This window comes from Xenopus tropicalis, chromosome 10 (assembly GCF_000004195.4).
Source record: "Xenopus tropicalis strain Nigerian chromosome 10, UCB_Xtro_10.0, whole genome shotgun sequence".
NCBI lineage: Eukaryota > Metazoa > Chordata > Amphibia > Anura > Pipidae > Xenopus > Xenopus tropicalis.
In genome coordinates this window covers 40244857-40271289 of record NC_030686.2, presented here as the reverse complement: position 1 = coordinate 40271289, position 26433 = coordinate 40244857, and the positions used below count along the sequence as shown (strand labels likewise).

At 42.8% G+C, this 26433-nt stretch overlaps 1 protein-coding gene across 3 annotated transcripts; it reads left to right on the top strand.

Moving 5' to 3' along the window:
- The first annotated feature begins 6774 nt into the window (after positions 1–6774).
- On the top strand, positions 6775–22276 carry slc32a1 (solute carrier family 32 member 1). 3 transcript variants are annotated; one of them, XM_012971632.3, is made up of 3 exons: positions 6775–6789; positions 15441–16082; positions 20133–22276. In XM_012971632.3, the coding sequence occupies exons 2-3, from the start codon at positions 15714–15716 to the stop codon at positions 21318–21320; spliced, it is 1557 nt and encodes a 518-aa protein (XP_012827086.1). In that variant the 5' UTR covers positions 6775–6789; positions 15441–15713; the 3' UTR covers positions 21321–22276. The 3 variants fall into 3 exon arrangements, with proteins under 3 accessions (XP_012827086.1, XP_012827085.1, NP_001004943.1); XM_012971631.3 differs by lacking the exon at positions 6775–6789 and adding an exon at positions 8470–8623; NM_001004943.1 differs by lacking the exon at positions 6775–6789 and having other exon boundaries at positions 15500–16082.
- Positions 22277–26433: the final 4157 nt, after the last annotated feature.

Sequence of the window (26433 nt, the reverse complement as noted above, 5' to 3'; positions counted from 1 at the left end):
GCTAAAAGGGTAAAAGGACATGTGAATAAAGGAGGGTTCGGGGAGGAGGCGCACAATGTACGTCGGGATTTACTAATTCCAAGATTTGGAAATGGAAATAAAATTTAAACAATAATGATACCAAAATATTCCCATTTAGCGTTATTGGGTCCCAAAAATGCCCCTAAAACTCCTCAAAAGCAATGTAGAAACCTATTAAGCATGTATTTTACTTTTATTTATTATTATTAAATACTGTAATATAAAGCACAGCTAAATATATCAACTGTAAGTATGGAGATTGACACGGTAAACCGACTGATCCCCCTTACTACTGACTGACCCCCCTTACTACTGACTGACCCCCCTTACTACTGACTGACCCCCCTTGCTACTGACTGACCCCCCTTGCTACTGACTGATCCCCCTTACTACTGACTGACCCCCCTTACTACTGACTGACCCCCCTTACTACTGACTGACCCCCCTTACTACTGACTGATCCCCCTTACTACTGACTGATCCCCCTTACTACTGACTGACCCCCCTTACTACTGACAGATCCCCCTGGCTCCTCTGTGTTACTTTATGATCCCCCTTAATACTGACAGATCCCCCTGTGTTACTTTGTAACCCCCCCCCCCCTTACTACTGACTGATCCCCTGTGTTACTTTGTGACTCCCCCTTACTAGTGACTGATCCCCTGTGTTACTTTGTGACTCCCCCTTACTACTGACTGATCCCCTGTGTTACTTTGTGACTCCCCCTTACTAGTGACTGATCCCCTGTGTTACTTTGTGACTCCCCCTTACTACTGACTGATCCCCTGTGTTACTTTGTGACTCCCCCTTACTACTGACTGATCCCCTGTGTTACTTTGTGACTCCCCCTTACTACTGACTGATCCCCTGTGTTACTTTGTAACCCCCCCTTACTACTGACTGATCCCGTGTTACTTTGTGACTCCCCCTTAATACTGACTGATCCCCTGTGTTACTTTGTAACCCCCCCTTACTACTGACTGATCCCCTGTGTTACTTTGTAACCCCCCCATACTGCTGACTGATCTCCTGTGTTACTTTGTGACTCCCCCTTACTACTGACTGATCTCCTGTGTTACTTTGTGACTCCCCCTTACTACTGACTGATCCCCTGTGTTACTTTGTGACTCCCCCTTACTACTGACTGATCCCCTGTGTTACTTTGTGACTCCCCCTTACTACTGACTGATCCCCTGTGTTACTTTGTGACTCCCCCTTAGTACTGACTGATCTCCTGTGTTACTTTGTGACTCCCCCTTACTACTGACTGATCCCCTGTGTTACTTTGTGACTCCCCCTTAGTACTGACTGATCTCCTGTGTTACTTTGTGACTCCCCCTTACTACTGACTGATCTCCTGTGTTACTTTGTAACCCCCCCTTACTACAGACTGGCCCCCTGTGTTACTTTATGATCCCCCTTACCATTCACTGGTTCCCCTTGTGTTACTAATTGATCCCCCATATTATTGACCGATCCCTCTTTGTTTCTAACTGATCCCCCTGTGTGACCATTCTGACCCACTGTGCTACTGACTGGCCTTACTTATACTGACCTATCTCCACAGTGTTACGAAAAGGTCCCCTCATCTACTGACTTGTACCCTCCCATTGTGTTACTGAAAGACCCCCTTTTCTACTGACCTATCTCCCTGTCTTACTGAATGATTTCCATTTGCTTCTAACTGAATCACCTATGTTACTGACTGATCCCTTTCTGTTACTGATGATCCCCCCATGCTCCCTGTGTTAGAGTGGCAATACATGGGCTGGTAAAAGCTCCCAACTCATCTCCTCTAGATGAAATTGGCACATGTATGGGGCCCTCGGAAAGGCCTGCCCAGTAGATCATCCAGATATCTATTGGGCATCTTGGAAAATCCTGTCAGACTAGGATTCCATCAGTACATCAGATAGAGTGATATAGTGGAGAGGAGGTTATGGAGCAATCAATGGAAGTGCAAGGAGGAGGCAAATGCAAGAGAAAAAATCTGGGATGTCAAGTCAGTAGAAGTGGGGTTATATGGACTGTAGAAGAGAATGTGGCTCTAATGTGTCTTAATAGGTGACCCCCCCCCCCATCAAATACATACAGAAGAGGCAAATGAAGCAAGAATTAGAACAGCTATCTGGCAGTTAAATGGTTAGCCCTACTGCAAGGGTAGGGGGTTAATGTCAGCCGGCAATGCTCTAATAGACAGGCAAAGGCTGCTAATGAAAAGTCCATTTAGCCTTAATGAGTAATAAACAGCCACAGTGGAAGCAGAGGAAAGCTTTTAAACACAAATTCAAAGGGCAGACGAAAGCAGTCTTATTTATCTGTAGGGGAGACATCAGCGCTGCCTGTCTCTCTCTCTCTCTCTCTCTGCCCCACATACTGCAGTTGTCTGTCTGTCTTTCTGTCTCTCTAGGTTTTCTTCTGTCCATGTCTGTCTATATATCTGTCTGTCTGTCTATCCTTTGTATTTAATATATACAATTTATCTATAATTTATATCTTTGTGCCCATGTCTATCTGTCTGTCTATATTTCTTTATGTCTTTATCTGTTTGCTGCTGTGCCCTTGGGTGTCTCTGTACCTTTTGCACTCCTGCTTGGGATCCCACTCTGGTTAGGGTGCTTGGGATTGGTTCACAAAAGTGGTCTTTTTTTTGGACTAGTAAACCAGTGCCACCAATCAGGCTCTTACTTTCATTGCTTCCACTGCATTTGCAGTGCTGCTATTGCTGGTTTGCTCTAGGTTACTATCCCAGGGTAAAGGTTACAACTACTATTTGCCATGGTACATGATGGCACATTTACGTAGGGTACAGGTCTGGAATGGAAATCAAAATAGACCCTGGCATTTCAAGTAAACAGAGGCCCAAACAGCCCCCCCAGCCCAATAAATAGTGACTGTTTGTGGCATCTTACAGCAGCCCCTCTGGCATTTGCCTGAACCCACAGATTGCCAGTCTGGGCCTGGGCCCTGGCATTCCAAGTACCCAGAGGCCCAAACAGCCCCCCCAGCCCAATAAATAGTGACTGTCTATGGCATCTTACAGCAGCGCCTCTGGCATTTGCCTGAACCCACAGATTGCCAGTCTGGGCCTGGGGCCTGGGTCCTGGCATTCCAAGTACCCAGAGGCCCAAACAGCCCCCCCCCCAGCCCAATAAATAGTGACTGTCTATGGCATCTTACAGCAGCCCCTCTGGCATTTGCCTGAACCCACAGATTGCCCGTCTGGGCCTGGGTCTTGGCATTCCAAGTGCCCAGAGGCCCAAACAGCCCCCCCCCCCCCAGCCCAATAAATAGTGAGTGACTATGGCATCTTACAGCAGCGCCTCTGGCATTTGCCTGAACCCACAGATTGCCAGTCTGGGCCTGATACTGAAATAGTCTATTACAAATGTCTCCAATTTGTCTATGTGGTTATGCAGTCAAACTATCTTTTTAATACTTCATTGGTGCCCAGGGCTGGGCACAGTGAGTCCCATTGTGTTCCCTGGTAAGTGCAGTCGATACATTGACTCCCCTGGGCGCAGGGAAGAAGCTAATTAAAACAGGCCGTACAAAGGGAAAGTGAATAAGGCGGCTGTTCTTTTCTCCTGAGCTCCGAGATCACTGACCGCATTTAACGTGTGGCCGCTCAAGCAGATAACAGGGTCCTTCTATAGGACAATAAATACCAAATCTGACTCACCAATGTAATTACATTCCTTCCCTTTGGGGAAAAAAGGATCTATGTCCAGAACCTGAAACAGATTGCTGGTGGAACAGCACTAGTCCCTGCATTCTGTATATGCTTCATGTTTTAGATCCAGATTTCTCTGCAAGTCCAGTCCAGAGCCCCTAGACCACTGACCCAGTGGGTTCATTTATAAACACTGGGCAAATTTGCACCTGAGCAGTATCCCATAGAAACCAGCTGGCTGATTGGTTGCTTTAGATTGCTGCCCAAGTGCAAATCTGCCCAGTGTTTATTAATGTGGCCAACGTGAAACATCCATTATTGTAGGTATGGTGCCACATTGTGCCCATGGGTTGGATGCAGGTCTGTATATATAAATATATTTATATATATATATTTTCTACTCAAGTAATATTCAATACTCAATCCTTTACCATTACATTTACTCCTTGCTTTCTGTTGGCTATTGCTTTATCTGGCTCACTGTCACCATAGGTTGGCATTTATTTATAGGGGGTGGGGTGGAAGAAAGTAGGTATTATCATTTGCAATGCCCACTAACATCTCACTTGATCTCTTGGGATTTTCATTCATTCATGCAAAGTGACTACAGAGCAGAAATGGCCTTTTGACTGCCACAGTAGTGCATTGGTCAACAAGGCCATTTGAATAAATGGGGAAAGGGGGCAGTTGCCCAAGGCCCACACAGACACAGGTCATACCATGAGCTATGTCATATGCTTTCTAAAGCAACTTTCATTTTTAAATGGGAACCTAATTTTGTCCCCCCAAGCCCCTCAGTAGAGTTGGACTGGCTTGCCAGGACACCAAGAGATATCCCGGTGGGCCCCTTCCGCAGTGGGCCCCAGTGCAGGATCTACAGGGAAGGGGGAGCATTTCCTTCATGTGCGGATGCAAGTGCAGCTGGAGGTACTCTGGACGCAGGAAGAAGGTATGCATACTGGGGGGTGGATTGGGGCCCTGGTGGCGAGTTTGTAACAGGGGCTGGGGGCCTTGGAAGCAGGTTGGCGACAGGAGTGGGGGGCCTCAGCAGCATTATCAGCACTGGGCCCACCAGTGAGGTTACTGGTGGGCCCAGAAACCCCAATCTGACACTGCCCCTGTGCCAAATCCAATCTCTACTCCTCAGCCCAATAATGGCCATTTTGTCCCTGCCTTAATGGGCCACCATAAGACCAATAATAAAGGAGTAATTGGGTGGATGTCTGGGCTGAACCCTAGGACTATAGCAATAGCGTATGAGAGTTAAACCATAGAAACCACCTATACCCCACCTATACGTATGTGTCTGAGGTGAAGAATGAATTTAAGAAATAATTTAGTGGAAAAATGAATGAACGCATCTCTTCTCAGGTCAAGAAGCCACCGTTCTTGCTTCAGAAATCACTACAATTCTCCTGCCCTGGAAGTAAAATGGCTACTATGCACATTTGTTAGAAAGCTCCAGGTTCTGATGCCTCTGCCAAATTCGCCCCCTTTGTTTCTTTCATCTCAGTACGCGTCTGCCTCTCTCTGATTTCCCATTACACGCATGACCAGGCTGGGAAATCCACAACATCATGAGAGGAGTTTCTGCTGCCGTGACACCACTGTAGTCTGATAACCATGTGCGGCCAGCAGATTAACTGTGAAATGGCTTCATTATTATCCTGCCTGCTCTCATCATATCAACAAGAAGGTGGTCTGAGTGTGCAACCAATAGTCTATGTACACTCACAGGGATACAGGAGCACACTGGCGGGGGGTGCAAAATATTGTGAGCCTCTCATTCTCAACAAGAGGTGGGTTATCCAGTAGTTCCATGTTCTCCTTGGACTTGTGCCCCATCAATGGAACCGATGTAGCAGCTGGTTCTCAAGGTATTAAATACAAATTCAAAATAAATACCCTATTGTACAGAATATACAGTATACTTTATGCCCATATCTTAATAGGGAAGATATTTTTTTTTAAAAAAATGAAAAACTAGCCTTATGGTGTGAAACCTGCCCCCTGGCCCTACCATCAGGTAAGTCAAGGGCATCCTGGCAGGCCCTAGTGCAGTTGCCCCCCCTGCCCCTAAGGTAGTTACGCCACTGGGATTGGAAGCACCTACCATTCTTCTGCCAGTCAGAATCCTGACCCCTCCCCTATCTCTCCTCTCTTTGGCTCACTGTATTGCCAGTCTCCTTTTCTATTTACCCTGCTAGTTCAGTCACATGATCTCGCCCTTAGAGACAGACCACAGCTTTGATATTTACTATCAGAAGGTCAGCATCTGTATAAATATTTGTGTGTATATTAAGCTTCTTTTTGTGTTTGCAAAGGCACTTTTTAAGCTCATTTCTGTGTGTGCTGAGATTCCAAGGACATGAACGAATGAAGTCTTGGGCCAATACAGCAATATGCAAAGCCCTCACAAAAGGCTCGGTGTTACAGTTGATAGGGCAGAATCAGCTCAGCTCTTCAAAAGGGAAAACCTACAGGACCACTAATCTGGATTAAGGACTAAGAAGTCCCAAACCCACCGGCTAAAGGGTGGTAGTTAGACCCTTGGGATAGATGCGCTGCTCATCTCGTGAAAGAAACTGTTGGGCTCCATTATCAGCACTGAAGAACTGAATAGATTTTGAGCAACTAGGGATGTTCTATCTAAAGTGAGTAGGATTTCTGATAGGGTAAGTGTGTCTGGCTTACATAGTAACATAGGAAGTTGGGTTGAAAAAAGACATACGTCCATCACGTTCAACCACGCTTAGTATAGAGTAGAATGGGAAATGGTTAACCTAATGTGGATTAGTCAGAAGAACTTATAGACCAGTCTTACAAGTACAAGCTACAGCTCAGTCAACTTTCCTGGGTGTAAATGCTCAGGTTTTGGTGGGGGGGATAGTGGACTCCTGGGTCATTGCTAGAGGAACCCTAAGCTCAGTAGGCAGCGGTAAAGGCATTTTAATGAAGTAATATACATCTAACTTTAGCCACTTACTTATCCCTGGCCAACAAATGGACATCTGGATCATTTCAGCTACACTGGCGACTTTCCTTTGATCCATTGCCATGGAATTTTACTACAGGAAGATACTTCTACACTACTGGTATGTGACATTAGCGCTGGCTCTGGGGGTGGGGGGCAGGGAGGGATATGCTTGGGAAGAAATCACAGACGGTTAGGACCATAGGTAGATTCCATGGGTGCTATTTCCCTTTCTATACAGATCAAAACTGGAGATAGTCTTGTAGATTGTAAGCTCTTTTGGGCAGGGCTCTCTTCACCTCTTGTATCAGTTATTGATTGCTTTATATGTTACTCTGTATGTCCAATGTATGTAACCCACTTATTGTACAGCGCTGCGGGATATGTTGGCGCTTTATAAATAAATGTTAATAATTATAATAGACGCTAAATCCGTGCAGCTGGTAAGTAACTACAGAGCTGGACCTGTGGAGTTGCCAGTGGACAGATCCCTGCTTTGTGGCTTTGTAGCGCTACACGAATCAGCACCTTGGACAGATCCTGTCTTATCGGCTTAGCGTTTTATCGGCAGCACAGCGTATACGTTTGTACAGCGTTTCTTTAGCGATCTGGGCCACGAATCCATAATCTATAGTATACCATAGGTATTGCTATATGCTGATCAGAGCCGGGGTAAGATTAATAACTGAGCAGAACAAGCCAGGGTCATAGTAATAAATGGGCATTTTGTATCGTTGCCCTGAACAGATCGCTCGCATTTATCTCTATGTGGCTTGGGAACTTGCTGATCAGCTCCTTTCCCAGGGACCATTCCCAGCCATTAACCCCCGTCACTCAGAGCCTGGTCCCATTCCAGCAATTCAGCTAATTGCCTTTTAATAGTGTATTGTGCAACTCTTTATTACCCTGTCATATTTCTCCCGAGAGATGGCAGAGAGAGATGGAGGGGGGCACAGGGCATGGGGGTGGGGAGAATAGAGCTGGAAGAGGGAGAAATAGATGGAATCAGCGCTTAGATCTGGGAAGCAGAGAGATGGAGAGAAAAAAAAATAAAAAGAGTGAGATAGGAAGAGATAGAAAGGGAGAGACAACTTTAGAGAGAGGGCAGCCTGCAAAGAAGTCTAAAGCATAAATCATATATTTCCCTCTTCTTCTTTGTTTAATATAAAACCCCTTTATAAAGTCCATAGCTCTCTTAGCCAAGCTCATTATGTGCTGTATTCATACCCAGGCAGCTGATCAGTGTCACATTACAGCCAGGACAATAAAGCTCTGCCCCAACCCAAGTAAACTCAATGCCAGCCCAAGCTGCCTGCCTAAAGTCATATGTTTATATTGGGACACATGTGTTTGTATAGCACCGGGCAGACTGCAGGGGAAAGTACAGTTTGTGCAGAAACTCAGAAATTGGATGTAAGCCAATCTTAGTTGCAAAACTACAACTACCAGAATCCCTTGTCTTATTTGGAGTTGAGCTGAGACTTTGTAAAAATGAATTTGATTTGCATTTTCCTCATTTCCTGATTATTTTACCCTAAAATGGAACTGGTTTCTGGCTCAGGTTTTGTTGCTACCGAAGAGTTAATATTTGGACAATAGCAGATAGAGGTGTTATTTGTATTATTCTGAAGGTGATGTTTGTATCAATGGCACAAATCCCACCTAGGATCCCCCCCCCCCTGTGATTCCATATTTGGAGGTGGCTGCTTTGGTTGGAGAAGGGCTGAGGGAGGGGTGGTGCTGCGCTCACACTGCACCTGCCCTGGGTGTATATATATATATACAGAGGGGATAATAGCCTTCTCTCAGCCCCAGCACTGAGGAACAGGGAAATGTTGGTACAAAGTGGGGATGGAGTCTCTCCCCAGTAAGGGAAGCGGTGTGAGCAGGATAGGGGTCTCCAGTGAGAAAAGGAGCCAGTTGCTGTATGCAGAGAGGAGAAGGAGAGGAGCTAGGTAATGCACTGTCCCTCTGTCTGTCTGTCTCTCTGACTCTCTCGCTGTCTCTTCAGACTCACTCCCTCTCGCTAATATTCATATCTGATTTGTTCTCTCATCTCATTATCGGGTATGTCTCTTCCTTACTCCTGTTTTCTATCAGACATGCTGTCTCACTCACTTATACATCCTTAACTCTCGGAGTCCCTTCCCGACTTGCTGTTCTTTTGGTTCTTTACTCTCTCATGTGTGACTCTCACTGTGCAACGTTCTGTCATTGCCTTTCTCTGAATCGATGTGACATGCTCTCACTGTTTATTTCTCTCATGCACTGTTTTTTAATCCATCTCTCACCTATATTTTCTTTTACATTTGTCTTATCCTTTCTTTTCATTTATTTCCCCTCCATCTCTGCCATATAGGTAACTTGTATATACTTTTTATGCTGTTTGTCCCTTTCACTATCATTTGTTCTTGTTCTACCTTCCTATTTCTTTTATTGGGCACAGGCTTCTTCTCTTCTACTTCCCTAGTTCCTCCTGTTTTTCTTTGTCTGTCCTTTTATTCCCCTTTTTCTTTCCCCTTGTACCCTCTCCTACCTTCTTCTTTTCTTTTCTGCTCCTTCCCTCATTCCCTCAGCAACTAATTCTTTTTTCATACTCAGTCTCTCTTCCTTCCCTAATTAATGTATCCCCTGCTTGGCATGCTTACATCTTATCTCTGTGTTCCCCCTTCCCCTTATTCCACAATTGCTACCCTTTAGGGTGAAGACACACAGAGCTACTAGTAGCGGCTACTTGTCGTGGCTACTAAAACAGACAATGCTGATCATTTACTGATAACTGTCTCTACGTGTGTTTTAGCAGAGGCAATTGTCAGTATTGTCTATGGCAGGGGATTTTCTGGGGTTTAGTAGCCATGAGAAGTAGCTGCTACTAAGTAGCTCTGTGTGTCTTCACTCTTATTCATATTTGCTCCCCCACCAACATCTCCATTTATTTGCATAGTTGGTACTATCACATAACCTTCCACTGACAGGATCTAAATGAGGCTAGGCTGGGAAGAAGAGAAAAAAGGTACATATAGACATGTGGATGATTGGGTGACCAAAATATCATCTTATGGGAAAGCAGCTGGATGAATGAAATAAATGGAAAACAGAGGTAGTAAGTGACAGAGAAACATAGAGAAAAGGCAACAATAATGGCAGGAGATATGTTAAAGAGAGATAAAGACAGAGAAAAAAAAAGAGACTAGATAGATGATAGATAGATAGATAGATAGATAGATAGATAGATAGATAGATAGATAGACAGATAGATAGTATAGATGATAGATAGATAGATAGATGATAGATAGATATATAAATAGATAGATAGATAGATAGGATAGATGGAGAGATAGATAGATGATAGATAGATAGATAGATGTTTGTAGAAAGAGAGAGAGAGTAACATGGTACTTTGATACTGCCAGTGCTATAACAAATGAATTTGGCTCATATTTTATTCTTCATTGAAATAGAGTAAAATATCAGATCTGCAATGGCTAATCCAACCACAAGAAATTGTAATTCCATTAGATGCTGACTTGGCACAAAATAATTTGGCAGGGGTTACAGGACAGCCTCTACCAAATACCCCCCATTCATTACTAACACCTCTGGCACTGTGCCCTTTTTTTGAGATGCTGCTCCTTTATGTACTGGTGCCCCCCCCCAACCTAACTGTAGGCCTGGCCACATGTAACCGTGAGATTTCTACCATAAACGTGTGCATTTTATCTATGGGAAAGCCACATACTGTCATGTGACTGACATTCTAGTGGGATCTGAAATGTTTCCACATGGTTATTGTGCCATGCAGATCTGCTTTGTTACATAACAGGGAAATCATCAATGGGCCAACTCTGTAGCTTTTCCCAGTCACTGACTGCATCACATTGGTGCCCAGTTTCCTGTTTGCTTAGTCACTCAGTTGGGCCTAATCTAGATTATAGTCTGCAAGGTTGGATTCAACTCCCATTTCTTAAGGGGTGAGCTCCCTGTACCCAAAGGTATATGTATTGTCTCTGAACTATTCATCTAATCCTGATCCATGTCAGTCAGACACTGTAATCCTGAATTATTATGGGTGCTCGTTGGTCTTTATTCTCAAATACTTGGTAACACTAAGAGAATGTATGTGGCTATTTATCCCGAATCAAAGGGATCCCTATAGCTCACAGACAGACCATTGCTCAGCTATACAGATCCAGATCATTGTGTGCGCCTGAGTGACTTTAGTGCTGCTAAGGGGCTGAATACCAACGCAGCCAAGACGTCACTGCTTTAGTCTTTCAATTTTCACCAGCACCGCCACCTTTTTTGCTGTGCAAATCAGCTGTGCCTGTATGGGCTGGGGAATCATAATGGGAAAAAACCTAGGCACAGGAGCTACTTATGATATACAACTTATAGAATATTCCTATATCAGATCTGAATTGGGTTTTACAAACAGAAATACATTGTGTGGGCTTATGTCTAGTAGACCATGTCTGGCTAAGATAGAGTGTATGTGTATGATTATGATTGTGTTAGCTTGTGCATGTACTTGTCTTGAATGAGTGTGTGTGTGTGTTTTAGTGTAACTCTACTTGTGTGTGTGCATGGTTATGTTAGTATAAGTGTGTCCTTGAATGTGTGTATGACCATGACTTCATTAACACTTCAATGTACCGGTGAAAGATATGGTGTAATGACCATTACACACTGTGTGTGGGTGTGTGTGTAAGAGACACTGTTAATATGCTTGTGCTATTTTGTGTGTTTGTATATATGACCATGCTTATGTGTATAGAACTGAGTTGGTATGAGCATGCATGATAATTCTTGTATGGGTATGGCTATGTTAGTATGAATGTGTGTGACAATTTTTAGTATTACAATGCGTGTGTGTGACCATGTTAGTATGTGTATGCCTGTATAGCTATAATTTAGCATCTGGATAACAATTTTCATTGTGTGTAAGAGAGAGACTAATCAATGAATATTACAGTGTGCATGTGTGTCTGTATTTAGGTGTGTGACCTTGTAATTGAAAGTGAGTGTGTACATAATATACATCATACACTATCATAATACATGAAACAGATTGTGTGTATGCATTACTGTTACAGTGTGTGTTTGTGTGAGGGAAGTGGTTACTAATGGCCCAGTTGCCCCAGGGGAGCTACAAAGCTTGCACTAATCTTGCTCTTAATACTACTGTGTGCTATCAAGCCTTCAATAACAGCCCGGAGGGATGTGAGTCAAGTCTTCCCTTACAGAGAGATGACAAATGTCTGTCTATCTATCTATTTATCTATCTATCTATCTATCTATCTATCTATATCATCTATCTATCTATCTATCTATCTATCTATCATCTATCTATCTATCATCTACTACTATCTATCTATCTATCTATCTATCTATCTATCTGTCTGTCTGTCTGTCTGTCTGTCTGTCTATCTATCTATCTATCTATCTACTACTATCTATCTATCTATCTATCTATCTATCTTTTTATATACTTGGAATCTCAAGTAGGGTAACTAATGGTAAATAATATGGGCTTCTATTTTGCTAATATGGTTCCCAAACTACCATGCCCCAAAATAGCCCTACTAAAGTGCCATTATGTTGTACATTGCCCCCAATCAAGTGACCTAAAGATAAAGAATAACTACTATAATATCAATTGGTGGATTATGACCCTTCTGCCCCCTAAAGTAAATGGGTCACCCAAACCCTCATAAGAAAAGGCATTGGGATACCTCTGCCACAAATAAAAACATTTATTTACACATTGTATATCATATTTGTTTAGTTTTTTTTTATATTAAAAACAGGATTGGATACAGGTATTTAAGTAATGCACAGGTAATGCACAGGTGCCTAAATACTGAAATTAATTAGTGGTTAGAATATTATAACGCAATGGAATAAAAAATATCAGATTGGATAATCATTTGATGGGTGTAGCAGGAATACGGTATATACCCTTCTTCTAATACAATATAATCTATATTCTTGAGTTCAGGCCCATTTACATTATAGGTGAAAAATTGCACCAGGGCAGTAACCAATGGCAACCAATGCTTGCTTTTTTGCTTTCCCCTGTTGGCTGAATAAAGGTAGTGACTAATTGTTTGCTTATAGTTAATGCCCAGGTGCAAATTTGCTCAGTGTTAATAAACAAGCCCAAGTGTATAAGTACTCTGGGCTTCTGATACAATGTATCTCTATTATGGGGTTTAGAGATTATTCTCTAATTAGGGATTAATTAATTGGGATTCTGATGTGTCTGTGCTCTTCTGTTCTATTACAGAACACCTATTGTATCTTTAGTATGAGCCAATGTACCTTTAGCCATTTTGATCCAATACTGTTTTTTTTTTTTAACAAACTTGTGCTCCAGATCCTCATACAATGTAGTTATTCTCTAGGGTTCCGAAATAAAGCATTATTCTCAAGGGGCCTAAAACAATGTATGTATTCTCTAGGGCCTTTAAATCATTTTTCTAACACTGGGCAACTTTGCGCAATTGCAGTACCCAATAAGAAATGTACTTTCATTATTCTGCCTCTATTAGACTGATTGCGAATTCCTGATTTGTTGCTACATCCGGGCAAATTTGCCCAGTCTTAATAAATAAATTCCCACTCCACTCTGGGTTAATGATATAATGTATCTATACTCAGGGGTTCTGCATCTGGACTCTGGTCTTGTGATAGTGTGTATCTATGCTCTGGGGTTCTGGTACAATGTATCTGTACCATGATATCTGTGTTCCTTTCCCCCCTCTGAGGATTGCTCCTTGTAATAGATTTGCGATCCAGGTCAGACCGACAAAATGTCAGATTTAGCTGCACCGACATATTGATTTAATCCAGTGAATAGTAAGAATTTCCTTCCCTGCCCAACTGTAATAATACACGTCCCAGCCCCCCATTATCTTCTCTGCCCCATATGCATTTCTGTTACATTTATAGCATACGGTTCATCTTATTCCTTTATTAAATGGAGAGTTCGAACAGTCGGCGATTATTCAGCAACTGGAAAATAAATATGAACATTTCAGCCAAATGTTTGACCTATTTGTGCAACGGCTTGTAAAGATCTGTTTTCTAAAGGAGGAACCCAGCTTGTCATTTCATGTTAAACCCACCGAAAAATCCAGCCCTGCTCCTTCCATCGAATAATGCAACAAACACACCAGAATCTATCTCGAATAGTCACACTCTAAACGAAACTGTATTTAAATAACGGTAAAAAATGTGCTTTTATATATATATATATATATATATACACACACATATATATACACACACATATATACACACACACACACATATATATATATATATATATATATATATAATGCGCATATTATATAGAAACAATACCGATACTAAGAGCAATGTTTTGTTACCAAAAACAAAGGGAAATTTGAAATAGATATTTTTTCTAGTCTAAATTCTACTATACAGACCATAAAAGAACAAAATGCTAACTAAACATTTAAAAAAAAAAAAATAATAATCCGTTTTTATTTATAGTTTCACATCAAAAATAATTCAGATTTTTCGATCTTTTCCATCAGTATAAAACGTTTAGTGATTTGCTTTATTCTGGTTTTTTTTAAGGGTTTTGGAAACGCTGTTGGGTCCCATGTATCCTTTTATAGTCGATCTTATAATAAACCTTGATAGTTTTCGAAAATCTTGTTCGAATTACCCCTTCTTTGTTCGTTTTGGTGATGATTATTATAAAGGTCTGTCTGCAAAATAATTGTTAGAAATGTAACATTGAGTTCTGTGTCCGTCTCTATCTATATGTGTGTGTATATATATATATATATATATATATATATATATATATATATATATATATATATATATATATATATATATATATATATTTAATATAGGTGTGTGTGTATGTGTGTGATTGACATCATCATCGAATTACTGTATAGATCGTGTAAATCGTAAGCGATCATGGGCAGAGGTAATTATAGCATCTTGACGAAATACTAGAAGACCCCGAGCAATTAAGTCATTGGGGCAAATTACAAGTGATTTCTTAGAGAATGCAGATAAATAGCTTTGGGTTTTCTTCTAAATTAGAATCGCTAGTCTTTTAGAAGATAAAAGATAGTCTTTATTTCATTTAGAGGCGGAAAGCTGGTAAATGATGAATGTAGGTTGGCAGAGCTAGCAAGGGGTGGGCACAGAGTGGCAGGAAAGGCCTCCAGATGTGGCTGAACTAGGACTCTCAGCATTCTGCCCATAGCTGACGTTGCAGGGATAGGAAGGATTGACTAAGGGCAATGGGTTGACCAGAGTCTGGGGAAGGTGTAGAAAGGTGGGCTTTGGATATGGTTGTTGAGAGGGAAATTGAATGGGAAGGGTGACCTCGCCTGAAGACTCAAGATAAGGGGGTGTGGGTGCATGTGGGTGTCTATGGATTGGTTGGGTGAGATGGCGTGATAGAGGTGGATCTGTTGTTGGCATGGACCTGACAAGTAAATGGGAATGTTAATAAGGCGGTGGAATGTGTGGTGGTGGGATGGGTTGGGGCACTGCATTTGGCGACAGGATGGGGGTGGTGGTGGTGAGGAATTAGACACTCCCCCAGATATGCAGCAGTCATGCAGACACCCTCATTTCCCCCCACCCACCCCCTTTAAAAAAAAAAACCCTTCCCAGTTTCATCGTGGTTGATGAGTGTTCCAGCATTAGACTTGGTTGGTATTCAGCTAAAGCCTAACATTCTGTGCTCCCCTCCCTCTACCTCCCACCCATCTCTAGGATCCTCTGCATTGGACTGTCGTGCCACTGAGGGAAGGGCATAGCCAAGAGGGGACAAGGACAACACCATTTCCCACTACACTGAATTCAAGGATAGACCATAGAAGTGGATATGATGGAAATACCCAGTAGATCCTAATTACCTCTGCAGAAGGTGTCATGCTCAGGGGGGCTCAGGGGTGGAAAAGAGCCAGTCTGAGCGAGTGGAGGTAACACCAAGACGGATTCCGTGTATTGCATTTGTATTGAAGCAGGATCCTGAGACAAGCCACCATGGCTACCCTGATTAGGAGCAAACTGTCTAATGTGGCCACCTCGGTGTCTAACAAGTCCCAGGCCAAGGTGAGTGGGATGTTTGCCAGGATGGGGTTCCAGGCTGCCACTGATGAAGAAGCGCTTGGCTTTGCCCATTGTGATGACCTGGACATGGAGCACAGGCAGGGGCTACAGATGGACATCCTGAAGACTGAAGTCCCTAGTGGGGATCCCACAGCCGAGGGTGACAGCCACTACCAAAGAGATGGAACAGGGCCCCCTTCTTCTGCCTCTAAAGATGAAGGACTGTGCTCTGAGCTTTCTTCCTATGGGAAACCCAAAATCACAGCCTGGGAAGCTGGTTGGAATGTCACCAACGCCATCCAGGTAAGCTCCTCTTTCTTCTATAGCCAGCAGCCTCCTCATTGCGCACAGTCTCCTTTGGGCATAGGGCAGATTTGCCACTGGCACTCTCTGCTAATCCTTGTACTCTCCCTCTCTGCCCCCACCTACCCCCACCCCCGCATTCCTGTAACCCCTCACACACACGTCCTGAGACTTGATCGGCCGAGGTCAAGCCTCCAAGGTCAAATTTTGATTCAGCCACAATATATCGCCCTACAATCATAGAAGCACAGTCATCGAGGCTTTGATTTTAGGGGTGGGGGCACCCTATAGCGTTTTTGGTGCAGAAACAACAAGATTAGGTTTTCATCCGTTGGAATTCGTTACATTTTTTGCAATTTGTAGCTTTTCACCTCGATGCATCCGATCTCCCGGTGACATTAATGCATCAAACAGCAACAAGTCACCTTCAAATGTACCTAAACCTGTTCCAAATCATTGTTTCTGTTGTAGAACCCCACAATCCATAAGCGTAACTATAATATATATCCCCCCAACATTTTTCCTTAACGAAAAAACACAAAGATCTTTGGGAAATATATTTTAAACAAATGTATTTCTGAATATATCCCTATATATTTCTTACTAGGCATTCGTATTAGACGGGATTAGATTGTGGCTACGGCTTTCAATAAAAAAAGGTTTATAAATCCCCAAATATATTTGGTTTGAAATATTTCGTGATTTTAGCAATTCCAGCAAAGCTTTATTATGGCATGTATATAAGGAGGAGAATGAGTAGGAGAGTTGTAGTTGCTGGATGGGAGGCGATAGTGCGCAGTACAGTGATGGAATGGTTTAATATAAAAAGGGATTGGAATTTATATATAAATATATAGATATAATCTAGAAGCCATTTATCTAATTGCCAGAGCTGTTTATTTGTCCATCTTTCTGCAGACTGTAGCTCATACGTCAATTCAGACTGATCTAGACTTTCCCTCTGTCTGTCTCTTTCACTATTCCCTGTGTGTCTGTCCCTTTCACTATTCCCTGTGTGTCTGTCCCTTTCACTATTCCCTGTGTGTCTGTCCCTTTCACTATTCCCTGTGTGTCTGTCCCTTTCACTATTCCCTGTGTGTCTGTCCCTTTCACTATTCCCTGTGTGTCTGTCCCTTTCACTATTCCCTGTGTGTCTGTCCCTTTCACTATTCCCTGTGTGTCTGTCCCTTTCACTATTCCCTGTGTGTCTGTCCCTGATCTGTCTCTGCCATCCAGCTCTATATAGCCTATAATAAAGCTTAATATAGCCAATATTATAATATCTCATAGACACTACAGATATAGAGGTCTCTCCGGCTGCATATTCCCATCTCGCATTTCTGTCTGTATCTCTGTCTGTGCGACTCACACACACTCTCACGTAATGGCGCAGTCTGTCACATATTCAAAGATATTTTTTATCCATACACACCTTCTCTTTTTTCATTTATCCAATCACCTACATTTACTTAACTGGCCATCTATCCACAATTTCCCATATTCCAGACCCCTTACACCACTGATAATTCCTTACCCATTCACACTGACCCTCTCATATAACCTATTGAGTCACACATACAGCCACACAACTATCCTCCTACCTACAGGGCTCCATACTCCTACCCCCTATAGCAGGCACTAGTCTATCCACCTAGCCAGTCCATATATCCCCATCTTCCCATCAATCCCCCCCATCTACACCTTCCATTCATCCACAAACCAATCCCTTTATCTACACTTCTACCTGCTGCATTCCGCCATCCATCCCTCAACCTCCACCTTTAGGGTGAAGACACACAGAGCTACTTAGTAGCAGCTACTTGTCACAGCTACTAAACACCAGAAAATCCCCTGCCATAGACAATACTGAGAATTGGCTCTGCTAAAACACACATAGAGACAATGATCAGTACTAGCTGCTACCAGTAGCTTTGGGTGTTTTCCCCCTTACATACCACTTATCTGTCAGCTCATTCATTCCTCCATGGATAGTTGTGCCTTCCTCTTATTTCACAACCCATACACTTATTCATAACATTTTCTAACCCTTTACCTTTCTCTTATCCACCTGCTTAGTCTTTGCCCCATCTACACGCCTATATCCCACCATTTCACCATTCAACCCTACCTCTACCGATGGAATCATACATCCCTTTATATACACCTCTTTCTTCCCAATCCCTCCACAACCAATTCCTTAAAACACCTAGGCACCTACCCAACCACTCACCTCTTTCTCATTGAATTGTCTCTCTTCTCTTCTTCATTAATTTTCTCATTTCCTACCCAGTGTTATGCCAACCTCATTTTATAATGTTATTTCTATTAATACTGGGAGCAAACTCCCAGTATTAATGGGCTTTATCTCTCAAGTGAAACATGCACACAGACACTCCATCTCCCTCCCCATATATCTACCCACTCTTTACATTTATATATATGTATAAGCTAAGTAGGCAGAATGACATGAGTGGCAGTTTGGAGTAAAATGGAGGGACCTTGTTGTTTTAAGACCCTCCAGTTCCTTCTACATTTGGGTTATATTTAGTGCCTCCTTGAAGCTGGCACCCCTGCCCTGCACATATTCAGAGCTAACAAGGCACTGCTGCTTTACAGACATTGGTGATATTTAGTGCTGCAGTGGACAAGTTGTCATTTTGGTTCCATTAATGGTGACTAAAAAATAAATATCCTTTAAACCTGATTATTTTTATAGCAATTCGTGTTAAATCTTGATGATTCATCTTTTTAGGCTTCTTTCTAAATGTTGGTAATTAGGAAATGCCATTTTCTGTGGAGCCTGTAGCCACCTAGTGGATGCATTAGTAACTGCATAATATGTGGCCCTTTAGGGGTTCCAAAGGGGTGAGCAACCAAAGCTCTATGGCCCCTTGCAAATAGCTGTAAAGCAAATAGTTACATAGGGTTGAAAAAAGACCAGTGTCCATCAAGTTCAACCCATCCAAGTAAACCCAGCACAACTAACCCACACCTACCAATCTATACACTCACATACATAAACTATATATACAACCACTAATACTAACTGTAGATATTAGTATCACAATAGCCTTGGATATTCTGATTGTCCAAGAACTCATCCAGGCCCCTCTTAAAGGGGAATTGATTGGGGAATTGAATGTATAGTGCAAGATGGCAGCATTAGGTCAAGATGGCAACAGTAGTAATTTATACCTGTGGTGCCCAACTTGTAGTAGTCCTTAAATCTTTGGGCACATTTTTTTAGGCCTTGTGGCTATTAAAAGAATATGTCAGCAGAAATTCCTCAATTCTCAATGATATTGACCACTAATGAGTTGAAGATTTTTGGCAGCAGCCAGCGTGCTTTCTGTTTTCCAGAGTAGCCAAAGGGTGGAGGGCTCCCCCTAGGGGCACTGCTAATAAGCTACTGATACACAAGATATTCCCCCTATCAATTATCAAGTGAGCATGGATTATGGACAGTACACCAAAGGAACCTCCTGAGTATGAAGAACAGAAAGAAGGCAATATATTGCTAGTGCCACTGTTGCCTTTGGTTGTCTTTATCCAATGTGCCAAAGGCTACAGTGGCACTAGCAATACATTGTGTATATATAAAAAATATACACAATGTATTGTTAGTGCCACTATTGCCTTTGCCACCGTTACTCATAGCAACATCTACTCTTTTGTGGCTAGAACAGATTACGTGGGAACACATTACTTTTCCTTACCCATTTAACTGTGACTCACACCGAAATTACTCAGAAAGAAATAATCCTTTTATAAATGGCTCCATTAGTAAATATAAAGCACCTAAACTCTCAGAATCACAGCCCTGTTCTGATCATTTCACCATAAGGAGATACCTATTTTAACATGCCCAAGTATGTGGTGTTTAAGAATATCTGCAGCCTATCTAAGATTAATTAACCCCAATAAAAACCAACACTGTCCAGGCTGATTGTATTCATAACTATGGGGGGTATTGGTCAAGTTGATTTTGTTTTTGGAAATCTGTGCTTCTGCTGTAAAAGATCTCACCTACTATGTGTTTGTGTTTTGCAGGGAATGTTTGTTTTGGGTCTACCATATGCAATCCTTCATGGTGGATACTTGGGACTGTTTCTCATTATATTTGCAGCTGTTGTTTGTTGCTACACTGGTAAAATCCTCATTGCTTGCCTCTATGAAGAGAATGAAGACGGTGAAACAGTGAGGGTGAGGGACTCCTATGTGGACATTGCCAATGCTTGCTGTGCACCAAGGTTCCCTAAGCTCGGGGGAAGAGTTGTTAATGTGGCCCAGATTATCGAACTGGTGATGACCTGCATTCTCTATGTAGTAGTGAGTGGCAACTTGATGTACAACAGCTTCCCAAGCCTGCCAATTTCCCAGAAGTCTTGGTCCATCATTGCCACCGCTATGCTCCTGCCCTGCGCGTTTCTCAAGAACCTTAAAGCTGTGTCAAAGTTCAGCTTGCTCTGCACCTTAGCTCATTTTGTCATCAACGTCCTGGTAATTGCCTACTGTCTGTCCAGAGCAAGGGACTGGGCCTGGGACAAAGTGAAGTTCTACATTGATGTTAAGAAGTTCCCCATCTCCATTGGCATCATTGTCTTCAGCTACACCTCCCAGATCTTCCTGCCGTCTCTGGAAGGGAACATGCAGAGCCCAAAGGAATTCCACTGCATGATGAACTGGACTCATATTGCAGCTTGTATTCTCAAGGGACTCTTTGCCCTTGTGGCTTACCTAACCTGGGCAGATGAAACCAAGGAAGTAATTACAGACAACTTACCATCAACCATCAGGGCAGTGGTCAACTTATTTCTGGTAGCGAAAGCCCTGTTGTCTTATCCACTGCCTTTCTTTGCAGCAGTCGAGGTTTTGGAGAAGTCGCTTTTTCAAGAGGGCGCGAGGGCCTTCTTTCCAAACTGCTACGGGGGTGACGGGAGACTGAAATCTTGGGGTCTTACCCTTAGATGTGCCCTAGTAGTCTTTACTCTACTCATGGCCATTTACGTGCCCCATTTCGCCCTGCTAATGGGTCTCACCGGCAGCCTGACAGGAGCTGGTCTTTGCTTCCTCCTTCCAAGTCTCTTCCACCTCAAGCTGTTGTGGAGGAAGCTACAGTGGCACCAAGTCTTCTTTGACGTCTCCATCTTCGTCATTGGTTCCATCTGTAGCGTTTCTGGCTTTGTGCATTCTCTAGAGGGGCTAATAGAAGCCTTTAGATTCAATATAGAAGATTAAATCTAATATGGCTATAGGCAGCCCTCTACAGTGCAAAGAATTATGCATCAGTTTCTACTGACATTCTCATTTTACAAACAAAAACCCACCTCAGCTGACAGGGTGGCTGATCCCACAGACCTTTGCAATGTGTCTTCAGCCAGCCTTGCAGTCGAGGGAATCACGGGGCCCCTTTGTTTTTTTTGTTTTTGTTTAACTAAAATTACAGCTGACATAAAGATTGAACTATATATGAATTGAAAGGGAGATATTTTATTTTTGTTATATTTATTTAATGGAGGATAAATTACGGCGGATATAAAAATATATAACAAAGATATATTGATTGCAAAGGAAATTGGGAGGTTCTCTGAAAGGAAAGCCGGTTTGCATGATTTTTTATTTAACTCATCGGTCATTTTTAAACCAGCACATCAAGCAAACCACAAGGATATACAAGTACCACAAGTTAAAGGGGAGCTTTTATGTGTCCTTTTCCTCTATCCCAACCTCTTCCCCCCCAAAAAAAAATCAGTCAAGGAAGGGGTTGAGATAAATGCTTATATCTGGTGTGTGGGTCTCAACAGCTTCCTTTAGAGGGGAGGAAATCCACCAGTTCTTCCCAACAGACGTTCCCACAACTTGACTTCTATGAGGGTGTTCACATGGGTGGTTGCTGAAGCTTCAGGCAGCTGCTAAGCTTAGCTTCTCCTATAATATACAGTACAGCAAAGCCTAAAACTGCGGTGGTGACTCGTGGAACCATCCATGGAAGAGAAGATGAGGAGCAGACACACACCAGTGATTGGCATGGGGACGGAAAGTCATCATGTGCAGTTTTTCTTTTCCAAAGTGCAAGGTGTTATTACCTGTGAGTGTGTGTGTGCGTGACGTAACTGTGCTCACAGACAAATGTATATCCTAAAACTCTATTGTGGTACCTTATTATACAACAATAAACAGAGAGATTCTTGTGATGGCTACGCGTCTTGATTGCTCTTTCTCCCTCAGCTAAACCTGTCTACACTGTGATAGATGGTCATGGTTAACAGGCAGATCAGGGCTGAAGGCACAACAGGCAGATCCAGCTGGAGGCCCAACCACTGGATGTGGTCTTCCAAGGTCTTTTATGTCTTCCAAGGTCTTTTATGCCCCACCTAGTCTTCCCAAATATACTGTTTTAGATGAAGGATGGTCAGCCTATGGAGCCTCCATGGAAGTACAGTTCTAAAACAGCTGGAGTCAGATTTACACTGATGTGTATTATCCGGGGTCTCCTAGGGACCACCAGAGAACATGGCATCCTTGGTATCTTAATAGCTGTATCCCATGTTGTCAAAGGTTATTGTGCAAAGACAGCTATCCATGGGAGAAAGGTCATTAAATACCTGCCCATCCCCAAATACATTGACAATTATTAAGCAATAACTATTTTACTGGGCAGGGAAAGTCATTTATATATGTGAGATTTTGAACTAGGAAAACTAGTAGGAAAAGTATGAATTGCCCCAACTTGTAGCATATGGCAGATCCCAGGCCAGGACTGAATCTGTGGGTGACTATGTGGGATACAGTTAGCTCTCATATATGTCTGATTGTTCAATAGAAGTGGGTGCAGTACAGCAGGGCAGTTGCTGATAGCTATAGCCTCACAGTGTGGGGCAAGAAAGAAATGTGAATTTATGAGGGGCACTTTGTGACTGCTAAACACATGTAGGTTACCCCATTTAGCAGACAGCAGTCGAACTATTGTGTAACTAATCCCTAGGCATCCGATGCAATTATATAAAGAAAGCATGGAAACAATATATATCCTTCAGTTATTTATATAAAAGTTCCCTCTGTTGCCATCAGTGTTCCTTGTACTATTCTACCTCCAGATTTTCAGATTTTGGGCCTACCGCTGTACAGCATATACCAACATCCATTAAAACAAGGTTACATACAATGTATAGTACTGGCTATCACCAATTTGCAATATAAACAGACTATAGGCTTAAACCATCATCCACTGCATTTGCACCCTGAGATGAGTCCAGCTCCATAGTTTGGGGAACCCCCAGAGGAACATGAAGGGTTTGTATATTATTCAGTCAAGTGGCGTTTCAGACCAACCTTTTTATATAAGATGCACCTAGCCTATCTATGAAGGTAACAAATTAAAGGTGCAGAGCAGCTATAGGCATAATTATCTGTAGGCCGTATAGGATATAGGCAATTATCTTACAGCAAGTGGAGTTATGGGATCCCTGCATGCATGGAGCAGAGATATGTACAGAGTGAAGCACAAGGCAAAGTGGTCATACAGGACGTTTGCTAATGGAGGAAATCATTCAGAAGACCAATGCTCCTATAGATGTATTGGCACACTAGGCAGGGCCACAAACACTACCTACCAAGGCAAGACCACAGGCACTGAATCAGCAGACAAGGCAAACAGGTGACAACAAGGCGATGCAATGAGGGGTTCTTCCCTGTGTTTATGTAGTTATATATGGAGAAGACCCCAAAATGCCTTGTTGTGTCAGTCACCTGCTTGCTATATTGTATTTGGAGTGTAATAAAGTCCCCTGACTCAGCACCGAGCAACACTGAGGAGCCAGGATGTGCTATGGCATAAAGCAGCCAAGGCTACATGCATTGATGAAACTAATTAAACAAGAACAAAATATTGTAGATAGGAGGTGCAATGGGAGGAGTTATAGGGAGGTTTATATGGAGCAATAGGAGGAGTTATAGGGAGGAGTAATGGAGCAATATGAGGAGTTATAGGGAGGGGTATATGGAGCAATAGGAGGAGTTATAGGGAGGGGTATATGGAGCAATAGGAGGAGTTATAGGGAGGGGTATATGGAGCAATAGGAGGAGTTATAGGGAGGGGTATATGGAGCAATAGGAGGAGTTATAGGGAGGGGTATATGGAGCAATAGGAGGAGTTATAGGGAGGGGTATATGGAGCAATAGGAGGAGATATAGGGATGGGTATATGGAGCAATAGGAGGAGTTATAGGGAGGGGTATATGGAGCAATAGGAGGAGATATAGGGAGGGGTATATGGAGCAATAGAAGGAGTTATAGGGAGGGGTATATGGAGCAATAGGAGGAGATATAGGGAGGGGTATATGGAGCAATAGGGGGAGTTATAGGGAGGGGTATATGGAGCAATAGGAGGAGATATAGGGAGGGGTATATGGAGCAATAGGAGGAGATATAGGGAGGGGTATATGGAGCAATAGGAGGAGTTATAGGGAGGGGTATATGGAGCAATCAAAGGAGTTATAGGGAGGGGTATATGGAGTCCAGTAAGTAATGCAATTTATCGAAAGGTTTTCAAGGTTTAGGGATATACTGGAGGATTCTGCTTTTGGATTATTTTTTTTTTTTTTGGGGGGGTGGGGTCTGTTTACTGGGATCAGAGTTATGGAAGAGCATATTCCTAATATCATGTGACCTTGGAGGATCAACCTTTGGTCTGGGCTCCATTATCTCATTACAAGGTAACAGATATAGGAAACATTGCTGTATTATCCACAGTTCCATGTATCTAGGAATTACATTTTTGCCCCAAATCTAACCCTGATCGACCTTCAGTCTGGAACTCCAGGTGCGTCTATTAGGGTGGCACAGTTCCACACCCCATCCTCCCAGGAAAACCACTGTTTAAAGGGGATATAAACCCAACAATACAACTGTAACTAGTGAAAAAAAAAACATTTCCCATATACATGTATTACAAAATGTTCATTTGTTTAAAAGATACTGCGAAACCTCAATTCTACATACCCTGACTTTAGTTTTTCCTCATTTTAAAACATTTTTCTTTTGTGGTCCCACATATTTCCCCGATTTTATGTTTTCCTTGATTTTACACCACTTTTTCCAGGTCCCCTGAAAAATATAAAATGGGGGTTTTACTGTATTTATGTATTTAATTTTGAAAAAGTATCATGCTGCCCCTTTCTACACTGCTGGTTCCATCTCTTAAAACAATGTAACAGAAGTCAGATACTGTTTCTTAAAGGAACAGTAACACCAAAAAATGAAAGAGCTTTAAAGTAATAAAAATATAATGCACTGTTGCCCTGCACTGGTAAAACTGGTGTGTTTGCTACAGTAACACTACTATAATTTATATAATAAGCTGCTGTGTAGCCCCGGGGGCAGCCATTCCTGCACTGGTACAGCTGGGGTGTTTGCTACAGAAACCCTACTATAGTTTATATAAATACCCCGCTGTGTAGCCCCGGGGGCAGCCATTCCTGCACTGGTACAGCTGGGGTGTTTGCTACAGAAACCCTACTATAGTTTATATAAATACCCCGCTGTGTAGCCCCGGGGGCAGCCATTACTGCACTGGTACAGCTGGGGTGTTTGCTACAGAAACCCTACTATAGTTTATATAAATACCCCTCTGTGTAGCCCCGGGGGCAGCCATTCCTGCACTGGTACAGCTGGGGTGTTTGCTACAGAAACCCTACTATAGTTTATATAAATACCCCGCTGTGTAGCCCCGGGGGCAGCCATTCCTGCACTGGTACAGCTGGGGTGTTTGCTACAGAAACCCTACTATAGTTTATATAAATACCCCGCTGTGTAGCCCCGGGGGCAGCCATTCCTGCACTGGTACAGCTGGGGTGTTTGCTACAGAAACCCTACTATAGTTTATATAAATACCCCGCTGTGTAGCCCCGGGGGCAGCCATTCCTGCACTGGTACAGCTGGGGTGTTTGCTACAGAAACCCTACTATAGTTTATATAAATACCCCGCTGTGTAGCCCCGGGGGCAGCCATTCCTGCACTGGTACAGCTGGGGTGTTTGCTACAGAAACCCTACTATAGTTTATATAAATACCCCTCTGTGTAGCCCCGGGGGCAGCCATTCCTGCACTGGTACAGCTGGGGTGTTTGCTACAGAAACCCTACTATAGTTTATATAAATACCCCTCTGTGTAGCCCCGGGGGCAGCCATTCCTGCACTGGTACAGCTGGGGTGTTTGCTACAGAAACCCTACTATAGTTTATATAAATACCCCGCTGTGTAGCCCCGGGGGCAGCCATTCCTGCACTGGTACAGCTGGGGTGTTTGCTACAGAAACCCTACTATAGTTTATATAAATACCCCTCTGTGTAGCCC